General features: G+C 59.0%; 1 protein-coding gene across 3 annotated transcripts in view; it reads right to left on the minus strand.

Moving 5' to 3' along the window:
• Window positions 1-1326: 1326 nt before the first annotated feature.
• SGTA (small glutamine rich tetratricopeptide repeat co-chaperone alpha) overlaps window positions 1327-13191 on the minus strand; it is a 17248-nt gene continuing 5383 nt past the window's right edge. For 2 of the 3 annotated variants that reach the window (XM_040461972.1, XM_040461973.1), the window contains exons 2-12: window positions 10920-11059; window positions 10525-10631; window positions 10234-10318; window positions 9134-9233; window positions 7803-7907; window positions 6824-6962; window positions 6085-6147; window positions 4961-4998; window positions 3990-4079; window positions 3635-3781; window positions 1327-2540 (exon numbers count right to left, since the gene is read on the minus strand). In XM_040461972.1, coding sequence (XP_040317906.1) covers window positions 3667-3781; window positions 3990-4079; window positions 4961-4998; window positions 6085-6147; window positions 6824-6962; window positions 7803-7907; window positions 9134-9233; window positions 10234-10318; window positions 10525-10631; window positions 10920-11019 — 942 coding nt within the window. In that variant the 5' untranslated portion in view covers window positions 11020-11059 and the 3' untranslated portion in view covers window positions 1327-2540; window positions 3635-3666. The remainder of the gene's footprint in view (window positions 2541-3634; window positions 3782-3989; window positions 4080-4960; window positions 4999-6084; window positions 6148-6823; window positions 6963-7802; window positions 7908-9133; window positions 9234-10233; window positions 10319-10524; window positions 10632-10919; window positions 11060-13191) is intronic. The other variant, XM_040461975.1, reaches the window with a different exon arrangement.

Genomic DNA, 13191 nt, shown 5'->3' on the forward strand with positions numbered 1-13191 from the left:
CCACCCCCGCCACGTCCCCAGACGCTGCCCAGTCCCCTAGGGGAAGCACTGACCGCAGGGGACCCCTCAGCATCCTGGGACGGAAACTGGGTGGGCTTGCAGCCCGGCGCCCAGGAGCCTGGGGGTGCAGGGGTGGGAACAGACCCCCGTTTCCATCTGCGGCTGCCCTGCATCCCAAAGCTCCATCCACTCCCGGGAGCTTTCTCCAAGTCACAACTTATGCTAACTCTGTGCTTAATTGCCGTTTCTTTCGCCCCCTCAACGCACCTCTGACAGCAACGTTCAGAAAGATCCTATTTCTACCTCGTGTGGGATCGGGCAGTAATTGAGCGGGACACACTTCTTGTCAAGGCGCGCGGAGAAGCTGCCAGCTTCTGGGAGGAGATGCTGACAGCCGCTCCTTTTCTTCCCCTCATCCCACTCTGCCAGCGGTTCCAACACAAAGTTTCTGGAGCTTTCCTGAACACTTAGGCTGGGTGTGGGGCCGCTCAGGGACGGACACACAAGACAGAAGAAATGAGATTATGTGGGAAGACCGAAGACACGTGTAGATGTTTCCAGAACGTATGGCTGGTATTCACGTGCCAGCCAGTGCTTCTCAGAGCAGGGTTCTCCAAACAGATGCATCAGCACCACTTGGGCTGCCCACGGCCCCACCTGCTCCATACCAGGAGTGTGGTTGCCACGGCCACAGCCATCCTGACGCAGACCGGTGTCCCCAGGGCAGGGCTGCCCTGGTGAGCCCAGAGGAGCCTCACGTGCCCTCGGAGATGCGTGCTAACCTCGTGCTCCCCACGAGAGGGGTGCTCCCCAGGGCAGCTGCAAACCTGGAAACTGGGTCTCTCCACCCATGGATGGAGCAGGTCGCCTGTAGAGTGGGGTCCCCAGGAAGTCCCTGCTGACACAGAGCACTGGGGTGGGGGCCAGGACAAGCCGCTGGAGGGACAACTCCCCTTGCCTGCAGCAGTTATAAAGGGAGGCCCCGGGGGTTACCCAAGGGAGAATGGGTGGACTCTCAGAACACACTAGAGAAGGAACACGGAATAGTCTCCCTGTTCTTGAGAGGCCAGGAGTCCAGGCTGGCCCCTCAGGGGAGGGTTGTGGGAGATGAAAACGAGGGAGAGAAAATACAGAACCAGCCCAGAGATTCACGGTTTCTGGAATCGTCTGTGATCTCGGACACAGAAACTGCTTCCAGCCTCATCACGCCAGGCATTGACAAGATTCACACCCAGCATGTGCCAGAGGTAGGAACTCCAGGCTGGGGGCTTCTAGAAACTGGGGGCAAGAGGGTAAGGGCGGCGCCAGAGGTCAATGCAGAGCTGAGCAGAGGTCACGATGTCTATTTATTCCCCACACGTTATGCTTGTCACCATGGCTAGCACTCAAGAGTTAGGACACATCTTGCCAGACACAGGACGGACCGCGGTGGCTGGCAGTGGCCCGTCTTCCTACTAGTTACCTACGACACACACGGTACTGGGTCTGCTTGCAGACAGCCGACGACACCAGGGAACCTCGAACGATCCAGCTGTCCACGTCGCTGCTGGTACAGCGGGGCCAGTGGACCTGCCCCCCAACCCCCACCCACCGCCCCCAGCAGAGGCCATGGGGATGTCTGAGGTGGCCTTGTGTCCTGGGCAGGTTGCCCACCCTGGAAGCAGCTCTGGTGGCACCAGGGCCCCCTGCCAGCCCCCAGCCCTGAACAGGACAGAACCTGCCAAGAACCTAGACATGCCAGCCAGCAGGGTCGCCTGTGGGCAGAAGGGCAGTGGGGCTGGGACACCCAGCTGGGGACGGGCTGGAAGGTCATGATCTGCCCCCTGGGGTCTGTCGGCCACGAGTACCGGGATGAAAGGGTCAGAGGAGAGGAGACGCGTGTCCATCAAAATGCTCGATCGGAAGTCCCGGTACCTGGTCCTGTGCGCCCCAGGACGGTCCCACCCCTGCTCCCGCTGGGGCGCGAGGCAATGGAAATTGTCATCGAGGAAAATGCATCTGAAGAGCTCCTCACGCGAAAACCCGCAGTCCGAGGGGCAGGGCAGACACTGGCGCCCAGACCGCGGCTGGCAGTGAGCTCATCCGAGCAGGGCGCGGCTGGGGAGGCCAAGGTCGACTCAGAAGTGTCTTCTCACCGGGCTGCGGAGGCCTCTGAAGACCCGCGGGGGCTGCAAAACGGGGCTCTGAGAGCCACGGGTGTCCCTGACGTGGCTCGACATAAAACTGGCTGCTTCCTGGACAGGGGCTCGAGAACGACCCCCGCCCTGGAACAGTCTAAAAAATACTTTAGTGACTGGGTTTTCTGGGAGCTGGTCTGCATTCACAGCTTGCTGGCTCTGTTTCGAGAGGGGTCTGGGGGCCATGGGAGACTACAAACAGGGAAGGAAGGACGAAGGGCAAAATAAAAATAATAAAAATCCATCTCAACATGCAGGTCCAATTTCTTTTTCTTTTTCTCTCTTGGGCAGTCCAAGGGGAGAAGACGGCAAAATGCGAGAAGGCTTCCAGTCGGTGGGAAGGAGCTGGCGATGCTGGGAGGGCTGTGGGGAGAGGACACGAGGGCCCAGTCAGGGTGTGGTGGGCACAAGGCCAGACTTCGGGGATGGGGGTGGGGACAGCTGCGGCCCAGGCGGCACCAGCCCTGTGACGCTTCAGCCTAAATCTCTGTGGTTCCGTGGCCCCACGGCCATGTTCAATGGGGTGGGGGGAGGCAGCACCACGTCAGCACAGACACAGAACTAACTGCGCTGTAGGTTCTGAGGCCACAGACAGGGAAACATTGGCAGAGGTGTTGTGCAGATGAGCTTACGACATACAACAAATGCAAAATTGATCTTAACTATGTTTCGTCCTATTTTTTAAGAGTGCTAAAAAAAAAAAAAAAAAACCAAAAAACTGGAAAGAAGTGCCCAAATAACTAACGTTAGGTGTCGTGGGAGGAGAGATCAAAGTTGTTATTCCTGCTTCTTAATATTTTTGTTTTTTAAAATCCTTAAAACTGTTTTTTTGTTTATTTTTTTAACAACTTCTATACCCAGCATGGGGCTGGAGCTCCCGACCCTGAGATTAAGAGTTGCACACTCTGCGACTGAGCCAGCCAGGCGCCCCCGTCCTTCAAAATTTTTAATAGAAAAATCACGGTTAAAGGAGAAATGGGATGATAGAAATGCCCAGGCCTCTGGGCGGAAGCCCACTATGCCAGGAGGCAAGGCTAGTGGACGCAGGTTGAAGCCAGGGGCCCCTAGGGTGGCCCCGGAGCCAGCCAAGGCGGCCAGGAGCCCTCCGGGACACCCCATTTGTTTTCCAGCTGTCCCTCATTAACATCCACTCACCACAGACACACATGCACACAAGCCCAGGGGAGCACGGGAAGCAAGGGGCAGGGCTGGCCTGTCATCCCACCCCTGGAGACCGCCCTGGCCATTGTGGTGGCTGCCCACTCTCTGCAGGCCCTCGGGCAGCAGCCCTGTCCGGGAGTGGTGGGCTTTCAGCCCCTCTCTGTATAAAACCCACCCACAGAAGGGAACTGGGAAGGGAGACAGGATTCGAGCAGAAACACCTCGGAAAGGGGCCCGATGGCCCCAGACACCACCCCCAACCTCGTGCACCCGGGTTGTCAAACAAAGGCTCTCACCCCTCACGGCCACAGTGGACTCACGTGGGCCATCACTCCTGCTGGTCATCGTTGCTGGCACTGGGGGTCCGACTTCGGATTTGACTTCGGAGCTGTTCTATCAACTCTGGATTCTGCTGCTGCATCTGCTGGGCGAACTGCTGGCCGCTGCAGGAGGGGCGTGCCCGGGCTCAGCTGGTGGCCCCGGGGCACCCTCCCGGCCACTTCTTAGGCGCGTGCCCCCACAGGCAGTGCGGCTACTCACTGGGTCCCAGTAGCGGGGTCTTATCAAGCACCCAGGGACATAGCATTTGCGCTTTTATTCTCGAGGGCGGGCCCCCACCACCCCAGAGTCCCACCAGGCACGTCTACTCACGCCTGGATGAGACTGGCCAGGTCATTCTGTGAGGGGCTGGTGCCAGGAGTCCCCAGGGGGTTGTGGCCGCCCGAAATCATCCCGGACATGCTGCAAGGAGAGAGCCCACGATGTGCACAGACAGCCTGGCCTGCCCGTTCCGGCTGGGTCCTGCTCCTCCACAACACAAGCTGCTGCTCTCTGCCGCCACCTGGCGGCCCCTCGGGGCCCAGAGCTGCCCAGCCCGCCCGTCCTCTGACAGCGGCTGCTGTGAACGCCACCGGCTCACTCGGGAACACTCCTTGTTTCTGGCTTAAAGACAGTGGTCCTCAACCAGGGGGACTATTCTGCCCCAGGGGACACAGGACCATGTTTGGGGACATCTGTGGTCCTCACGACTGGGGGGCTCCTGGCAGTGAGGGGTGGGGGCTGACCAGGCGTGCTGTTTAGCCCCCATGACACCTGGTACACACCCCCCCCCCCGAGTGACTGCCCCAATGTTAGCAGTGCTGCCTTCAGAAATTTTGCTTTAAGATTTAACCACAGTCTGGCAATTCTTAAGTGACACAGAATCACCACACGACACAGCAAGTCTACTCCTGGGTGTTGGCCCAGAAGAACTGAACACAGGCACTCACACACGACACTCAGGGAGGGAACCAGATACGAGAGGCCACACGGGGTGTGAGTCCACATGTGTGAAACGTCCGGAACAGGCTCATCCACGGATGGGAAGGGGGTTTGTGGGGGCCAGGGACCACGGGGGGGAGGGGGTTTAAAATGCGTATAATGGGGACAAGGACTCTTTTTGGGATAATGGAATGTCCTGAAATTAATCAGCGGTGATGGCTGTACAACACGTTGAATATGCTTAATGCCTCTGCATTGTAAACCTTGAAACAGTTACAACAGGCAGGTTTTAAGTCACGTGTGTCTTGTCACAATGGAAAATGTAACCACAAGAGGGTCAAAGGCACACGGTTGTCACTTACAGCTGCTGAACTTGGGGGTTGTTCATCAGGTTTGACGCCTGCAGAAAGGAACACATGATCAAACACAGCAGGTGCCCAGGGGCTCCTGCGCACATGCTTCCCAAGGGCGCTCGGCCTTCCTGACGCGCTTCCATCCCGCGTAAGACTTGTCTTTAAAGAGACTCCCAGGCACCTCATCATCTCCTACTGGCTGCTTACTCTTTGCCGTGTAGATGTATCCAGATCCGTTTTTCCGGCCAACGGATCTGTCAGCACAGTTGGCCTCTTTTGTTTCCTCGGTTACTATCACTGCCCTGCATGCCTGCATTTAAACTTAACTCCCTGAGGGTTCTCTCCCTAGGACCGACTTCAGGACGCGGCTGAGTGGGCAGCTAAAGCGGGGTCTTCCTGACATGGCTCAGGAGGGCTGGCTAAATTCTGTGAAGGGCCAGAGTCAAGGTTCTTGGCCTTATGGGCCCATCCCTGCCCCAACCAGACAGCAGTGTCGCCGTCACTGCACGGGTGTGGCCGTGTGCCAACAAAAATACAAAGTGATGCCCGGCCCATCGCCATGCCTGGCTGGCCGCCTCCTGCTGTAGTGGGGATGCTTCTGACGGCCGGAAGGCGCAGGATTTCCCTCTTCTGGACACTTGGAAACCCTGGGCCCTGTGGCCACTGTGAAAGAACTTGCATGTGTGGGACCAGCCCCAAGGACACAGGCGGGTGCCTGCCTTCAAAGGACAGCGCTGCACAGGACAGGTGCTTCGGGACTCAAGTCTCTGGCATGGGAAGGTGGGACCCCCACTTTGGTGGCATCCGGGCTCCTCAGTGTCTCCTCCTCCGAGGAGCAGGTGCAGCTGTGTGGCTACCAGGGTCTCCACAGTGTGAGGTGGAAACCGAGCTGGAGAGAGGGATGCTGTTTTCCTGGGTCATGCGACCGTGAGAGGCAGGACCCAGTCTGTCCTTTGTGCTCCATACTGAGGGGGTCTCACTGGGGACGATGCTGCCCTAGCGACAAGGGTGGTGTCTGGGGACATCTGTGTCTGTCACGCTGGTGGGCTCCTGGCATCAAGGGGTGGAGCCGGGGATGCTGCTCAGCCCCCAGAGAAACCGGAACCCAGGAGAGAGGGGGGAGTGCGGATTACCATGCTCATGAAACTTGGGTTGTTCAGCAGGCCAGCAATGTCAAAGCTGCCGACACCTCCTGTCTGTGGGGAGAAAAGCCCTGGTGAGTGGTCACAGGACCACGGTGGCCGGCCCCGCCCCCAGGAACCAAGAACTGAGACACAACACCCCACGCGGGGCCTGTCCAAATTCTAAGAGGCATACGGCTCAGACATCCCACCAACCAAGCAGCCAGGCCTCGAGGCCAGAGAGCACTTTGTGAAAGGCACAAACCAGTTATGAACGTTTACAAGAGCGCCATCCTTCACGTCCTAGCGTTCTGATGTCTTGGGCCCCCGTGAACCCTGGAGGACGGTCCCTCAGGGTGAGCAATTCCCAGAGAGAGCGAACAGTCACCTGCGGGCCACCTTTAGTGCACGAGCCAGTCAGCCATTCCCCGGGGCCTGGCATTCGGCCACCGGGGCTGGCCCCCATACCCCGGACTCTGCTGGAACTGCTCGCCTAGCTGATCCTAAGCCTGCATCCCCTGCCTCCCTGCTCCTCCCCCAGAAACCACCACAGGGGCACTGGCCTCCTGGCCGACCCTGGAGCTCCTGTGTGTGGCCCTGCCTCCCGTTTCCAGGGCCTGTGGGGATAAACTTTTTCCTTTGTGACAGGCATTTCTGTGTCTTTGTCTCCTGCCGGACTGGATTAAGCCGCCAGCCCTGAGTGTCTACCTGGCCTGCCCGCCAGGGCCCTCTCTTCCCCGGGGCCACTCACGGGACTTGGCGTCTCCCTCAACTTCAGCTCGGCTATCTTGAGGTTCGACTTGTAGGTCTCGTTGTCGGGGTCCAGCTCCAAGGCCTTCTTGTAATAGGCCACTGCCTCGGTGTGCTTGTTCAAACTGGAGAGCGCGAGGCTGGGGGAGAGGCACCGCGACGTGGGGGAGGGCCTGGGAGGCTGCCCGACACCCCAAACCGCTCCAGTGTCGCTGTGGCCAGCGTCCGGTGGGAATGGCATGCGAGGGCCATGGGGGCCGAGAGTACAGGCATATGAAAATTCAAAGGCACAAGGGCTGGTGCCCCAGAGGGACCCACACAAAGAGCTTGAAGGCCCGAAGCAGGGGGCCAGAGGGCAGGGTGGTCAGATGTGGCCTCTGTTCCTGGCACAGAGCTCTTAAAACCCTAAACTTCCTAAGTCATAGGCGTCTCCTGTTCTTTGTAACGAGCCCCTTGAACCCCATCTGAGTTTATGCCAATGATGTGACTCAGGGTGGGGCTGGTGGCCAGGAAGACCAAATTTCAGATCTGAGTTGGGGGGAATCTCATGGCCCCCAAACTTCTAGGAGGGAGAAGGCTGGAGAGGCTATAAAACTCTTCAACAATGAGATCTGGAGAAGATCCCCACTGGTGAAGGTAACCACATGCTGCGAGGGAGGCCACCCCACTCCAGGGGGATCCCCTGCACCCTGCCCTGTGGACCTCTTCGTCTGGCTGTTCGCCCGAGTCCTGCGACCTGCTCTCGCAAACCACGGAGGCACGAGAGCGAGAGTGGCAGGAGCCCAGACAGCGGGCGGATCAGAAGTATGGAAGGCCCAGACGTGAGTGGGGCTGAGTCCTGACCCTGTGGGGTGTGACACTTGGTCTGGGCAGAGTCAGGACTGAAGCGAACTGCAGGGGTGATGGGAAGAGGAGGCAGCGCGGGACGCCGGGGAGGGGTCTGGGAAGACAGACACCACACACCGTACGGGCGCACTCACCCCATCCGGCCGTAGGCTTTGCTGTAGGACGGGTCTATGCAGATGGCTCGCTCACAGTCCTGCACGGCCCCTGCGTAGTTCCCCAGTTTGCTGTAGGCCGCCGCTCTGGGGAGACAAAGCGCAGGTCAGGGGTCGTGTGCCTGGCTCGCTGCCACAGAGGGGCCTCAGCTTCCCCGTCTGTCAGGCGGGGCGGACGCGGGGCTGCCGAGGCTTCTGCCTGCGGAGCAGCTGTGCCGGGGCTGCGGCAGCCTCCCGGGGAAACCGAGGCTGAAGGAGGCAGAACAGATCGGCCCAACCCTGCCCCGCACGGGGCGGCGCCACTGTTGGAGGGCTGGCGCCTGTTCTGCGTCAGGGAGAACCTACTAGAAAATAACTGATCCGCCACGAGACCCCTGTCCACGCTCTCGACTTGCCGCATTTGATAGTTTTTCTCACTGGGCGTTTTTTAATATTCCCCTTGACGCTTCCCCCAGTTTCTGAAGTACAGAAAGACATCAGCTAGAAAGCACGGAGCGGCTGCGCTGGCAGAAGCAGGGTACAGGACTCTGTACGATGCGCCTACCTTTTCTGTCCACCTGTTTGTGTGATCGCCCCAAAAAGAGAGAGATGTTAAAGCTAAAGCAGTTGCACCCTGGAGACCACGTGGATGACGTCTGGTGCCCCCTCCGGTCTCTGGTCTCCGCTGGTTCCTGTGCCTTTCACACGAACGTGCGATCCTGTCCCACGTCCCATCCAGTCCCTCTCGTCACCAAGAACCACTCGTGAGCAAGAAAGTCCCTACTGGGAGGCTGGGGTGATACGGCGTTCCCTTCAGAAGCACGAGCCAGGGGTGCCTGGGGGGCTCAGTCGGTTAAGCATCCTACTCCCGGTTTCACCTCAGGTCACGATCTCACGGTTGGCTGCGCTGACAGCACGGAACCTGCTCGGGATTCTCTCTCTCTGCCCTCCCCCCCTCCCCCCACCGCGTACGTTTTGTCTCTCTCTCTCTCAAAATCACTAAACATTAAAAAATTTAACTAAAGTACAAGCCAGATGCAACTCTTCACAGTTGGCGACGATGCTGATGTGAACACAGGAACGAAACGCCCCCCAAGCGTTAGCTTATTTCTCGTCGCAACACCCGCGTGGAGGATGGTGCTCCCTAATTTTAAGGCCGCTGTCAACGCTTACTGACACATTCCTGGCCACCTGCCACTGACTGCTTCTCAGGGGCTGCGGTGTAATAACCCCTAGGGGACCGTTCGGACACCTCTCCTGGTCTCCTGGGGACACGCGACCTGCCTGCCCAGGCCCCACGTGAGCCCCCGCCCCGCGTGAGCCCCGCCTGGTACCTGTTACAGAAATAGACGGCGTTGGCGGGGTTCAGCTCGATGGCTTTCCCGTAGAAGTGCACGGCGGCTTCAAAGTTTTCTACTTTCATCTGCTCGTTTCCTAAAAACAAAGGAACACTGGTGACCCCCGCTGTTCACACGAGACCCGAGGGCTCTGACACGCGGGCTCCGCTCTCCCGGGCGTCTGTGGGAAGGCGTGAGGAGAGCCTCGGGCGGGACGCAGCGCTCAGTCGCTCAGGGCGGTGGCAGGGGAGAAGGGGGGCGGCTGCGTCCGGCATCTCGGGGCTCGTGGCCCAAGCCAGCACCCAGTGAGGACAACTGTCGCTGCTTGTGACATCTGGAGACAAGTCTCCGACGCCCTCACTTCTGCTTCTCCCCTCAGAAACAGCCAAGTTTAACGAGATGTAACTCACATAACATAAAACTCACATTTTCTAAGTGTGCAGCTCGGTGGTTTTTAAAATATTCAGTTGTCCATCACTGTAGTCACTTCCAGAACATTCCCTCTCCCCTAAAGAAAGCCCCGTCCCCATCAGCCATCGCCCGCTCTCCTCCCCCAGCACCCACAAACCCCCCTCCTGTCCACAGATGAGCCCGTTCTGGACGTTTCACACTCGTGGACTCACACCCCGTGTGGCCTCTCGTGTCTGGTTCCCTCCCTGAGCGTCGTGTGTTCAGGGTCCATCTGCCGGGCGGCGGGTGTGGGCGCCTCGCTCCTGCTGGAGGCTGAGTGATATTCCTGACTATGGATGTGTCACGTTTTGTTTATCCCTTTTACTGGTCTGTGGACATGTGGGCTGTTCTCCCTTTTTGCTGCTGTGGATACGCGCCTGCATTTTTCCTGGGCCCACGGCTCTGCCCGGGAGGGGAGAGGCCGGGCCACACACCACGCCATCGGGTGACCGCATACTGTCAGAACGCCTTCCACGGCGACGGCCCGCTTACGCCCCCACCAGCCGCGTCGGGGGCTCCACCGTGTGCACATCCTCACGTCCGCGCGTTCTGCGGCCCCCGGCCCCCAAGCCCATGTGCCGTGGTGCCGCGTGACAGCAAGCCCCCCGGCTGCCACACCCTGGGGGCCGGCCCGCCTTGTCGCTCACCTTCGGTTTTGAGGCGCTCTGCCTCCGCCGAGTCCTCCTCTGAAGGCGGAGTTCGCTCAGGGCTCCTCAGGTCCTGGGGCGCCTCCTGGGTCCAAGGCAGGGATGAGCTGTCTAACGGGCGGCCCTGCTGTCTTCCTCCTCCCAGCCCCGCACCTCTGGCCGCCTGAGAGGGCAGCTGAGCTCCGAGGGAGACGCCTTGGGCCAGGTGGCCGGGCCGCGCCCCCATCTGCCCTGCCCACAGGCCTGGCACCGGCACTTGTTACTGTTGTTCTGGGAAGCCCAGAGGCTCACCCTGCCCGCGGCGGCTGCTTCAAATATTTCCGGAAGAGTCTGAGGGAGAGCGAGGTCGCTGTCCTCCACAGTCACCCCAAAAGCAGTCTCCAGGCACTGGATCGCAACTGTGAGGGAGAACAGAGGTGTTTTCTTCTGAACACAATCCCGACTTTGTGACTTTGGGGGTCAGATGGCCTCCCCACCCTCAGCCCCACGTGGCTTCCAGGCACCGTGGGTGCCCTACCCCCTCTTTCAAGACAGCCTTTCTCTGATCACCGGAGTCACGCACACGCGGTAGTGGTGGAGAACATTCTGGAACCGCACCTCGATGAAAGATGGGTAGTGGCGAGAATACCTGCGGGAGACTAGGATCTGCATGGCGGGAAGGAGGGAGGGCAGTGGCCCACACGTACCTTCCAAGCTCTCCTGGGCGTCGGACGAGAGCCCCCCGTGCCGCAGCTGGTCATGCAGGAACCGGATAATGGCGTAGGCCAGGCGCTTCTTGTTATCCATCTTGTGACAGGAAGAGACAACGCCCAGGGGTTCTCGGGATCTGTGGACCGAAGCAGAGGGCATGCGGGCAGTGCCCCTCCCCCCTGTGCCTGGGGTGCCTGGTGCTCTACGCCCCTGGACTGCTGGGCCCTGGCTCACCAAGGCCTGGCCCTGCGGAAGCCGCTTCAGGCACACGAAACAATTTAATCTGAATGACAAGTGAGGGGAAATGGTTATGACCCCCATTTCACGGATGAGATGCTGGGGCTTTCATGGGCAGAGGACTGCTCCAGCCTCCTGCCTCCTTATTCTAAGTTTTTTTTTTTTTCAGGTTTGCTTATTTTTTGAGAGAGACAGAGACAGACAGAGAAAGAGAGGATCCCAAGCAGGTTCCATGCTGTGAGCACAGAGCCCAACTCGGAGCTCGATTCCATGAGATCAAGACCTGAGCCAAAATCAAGAGCAGGACGCTCGAACAACTGAGCCCCCCAGGCAACCCTGCCTCCTTACTGTACAGAAAGTGACGTGGCCTTAACCATCACCACCCTTTCACAGACTGAGTGGCACACGGGGGCTCCAGGGGTGTGGAGGGCTGCCAGCACTACTCCTGCAGGTCTATGAACCCCGAGTTTTGAGCTAAGCACAAGGCGGACCACAGTCCCACCTGCTTTTCCATTCAGGCTGAGAAAACAAACTGACGGTTCTCCAAGTGCTGACGCCCCCGAGGGATAGGAGGGGGGTCGGACACGTGTTGTGGGGGGCAGGGAGCAGTGGGGGGGATGGGCTGGGGTCGGGGGAGGGCCCAGAGGCACCGGTCTCTTTCCTGGCAGCCAGAGAGCCTTTTCTTGGTCCCTCCACGATGTGCTGGATTCCCAGGCCAGGAGTGACCCTGCCCAGGGACTGTGGACCAGGTTTGGGGAAATCTGTGGCCATCACAACGGGGTGTCCCAGTGCTGAGTGGTGAGGACCTGGGGTGCTGTTTAGCCCCCTGGCACCGAGGATGTCCCCATGATGGAGAGCTCTCTGGCTCCAGCATAAGCAGTGCCCAGGGGAGAGCCCTGGTGTGGAACGAGCTGGTGGGAGGGGTCCGCCACCTGGAGGCCTATGACGGGCCAAGCACTGTACATAACACCATCTCCTTCCCTCTGGACCGTGACCTCCACGGTCGCTCCCGCTGAGAAGGGCACCAGGTGGGGGCTGGGGGTCCGCAAGGAGCAGCCAGCCCGAGGCGGCTCAAGTCCACCCGTGCAGCCAGAAGCCGCAGCATGAAGCACCTTGGTCTCCCCAAAATGCCTCTGTGCCCCGCAGAACCAGGAAGAGTCAGTCATTAGGCCCCAGGCTCTACAAACTGGCTGGCATCAGACTCAGATGATGTGAATATGCAGACGGCTGGTCGGGGCAAGCGCCGTCAAGACCCCTGGCGCTGGCCGGCCTCAGAGACCTCTCTCTGTCTCCAGTTCACGGGAACCTACGTCCATCAACAGCTGCTTCGTTCGTAAAGGCGGGGGAACCAGACACGAGAGGCCACAAGGATGTGACTCCATGTGTGTGAAACGTCCAGAACAGGCGCATCCATAGACAGGAAGGGGGTTCGTGGGGGCTGGGGAGGGATGGCTGATGGGGACACAGTTTCTTTTTGAGGTGGAACGTTCTGGACTTAGAAAAAGCTGACGGTTCCACAGCAGTGTGAATCTACCGAAGTCCGCTGTTTTAAGGTATAGGGGTTATATCTCAATTTTAAGTAAGGAAAAAACTTAAAACACTTGTTGTATAAAACTGGCGAGGGAATTAAAGTTAAGGCTGGTAATGAGCGCCCCCCTCCTCCCCACCCGCTCCCATTTCTGGGCACAATGACCCTTTACCCAGCAAGTGCCTTTGGCTGAAGAGCCTCCCCAGAACTGCAAGGTCTGGGATCAGGATGGGCCGCCAGAGCCTGTAGGACAGACAGCCAGTCCCGGCCCTGAAGACCTTAGGAGACACAGAGGGACCCACAGAGATCAACCACCACAACCCACTCATCTCGGGGGAAGCCTCAAAAGGGGAGTCACGCTGCCCAGCTAAGAGGGCACAGAGAGCAAACCAGTCTGCTGACCGCCAGATCTAAAAAGAACAGACACACGCTGCCAAAAACGTCAAAATGTTTTCATTTTAGGTATTTGTTTTGACAGCATTATTTACAATAGCTGAAAGATA

The sequence above is a fragment of the Herpailurus yagouaroundi genome, unplaced genomic scaffold (genome assembly GCF_014898765.1).
Source record: "Herpailurus yagouaroundi ecotype Mexico unplaced genomic scaffold, PumYag 295, whole genome shotgun sequence".
In the NCBI taxonomy this organism is placed as follows: Eukaryota; Metazoa; Chordata; class Mammalia; order Carnivora; family Felidae; genus Herpailurus; species Herpailurus yagouaroundi.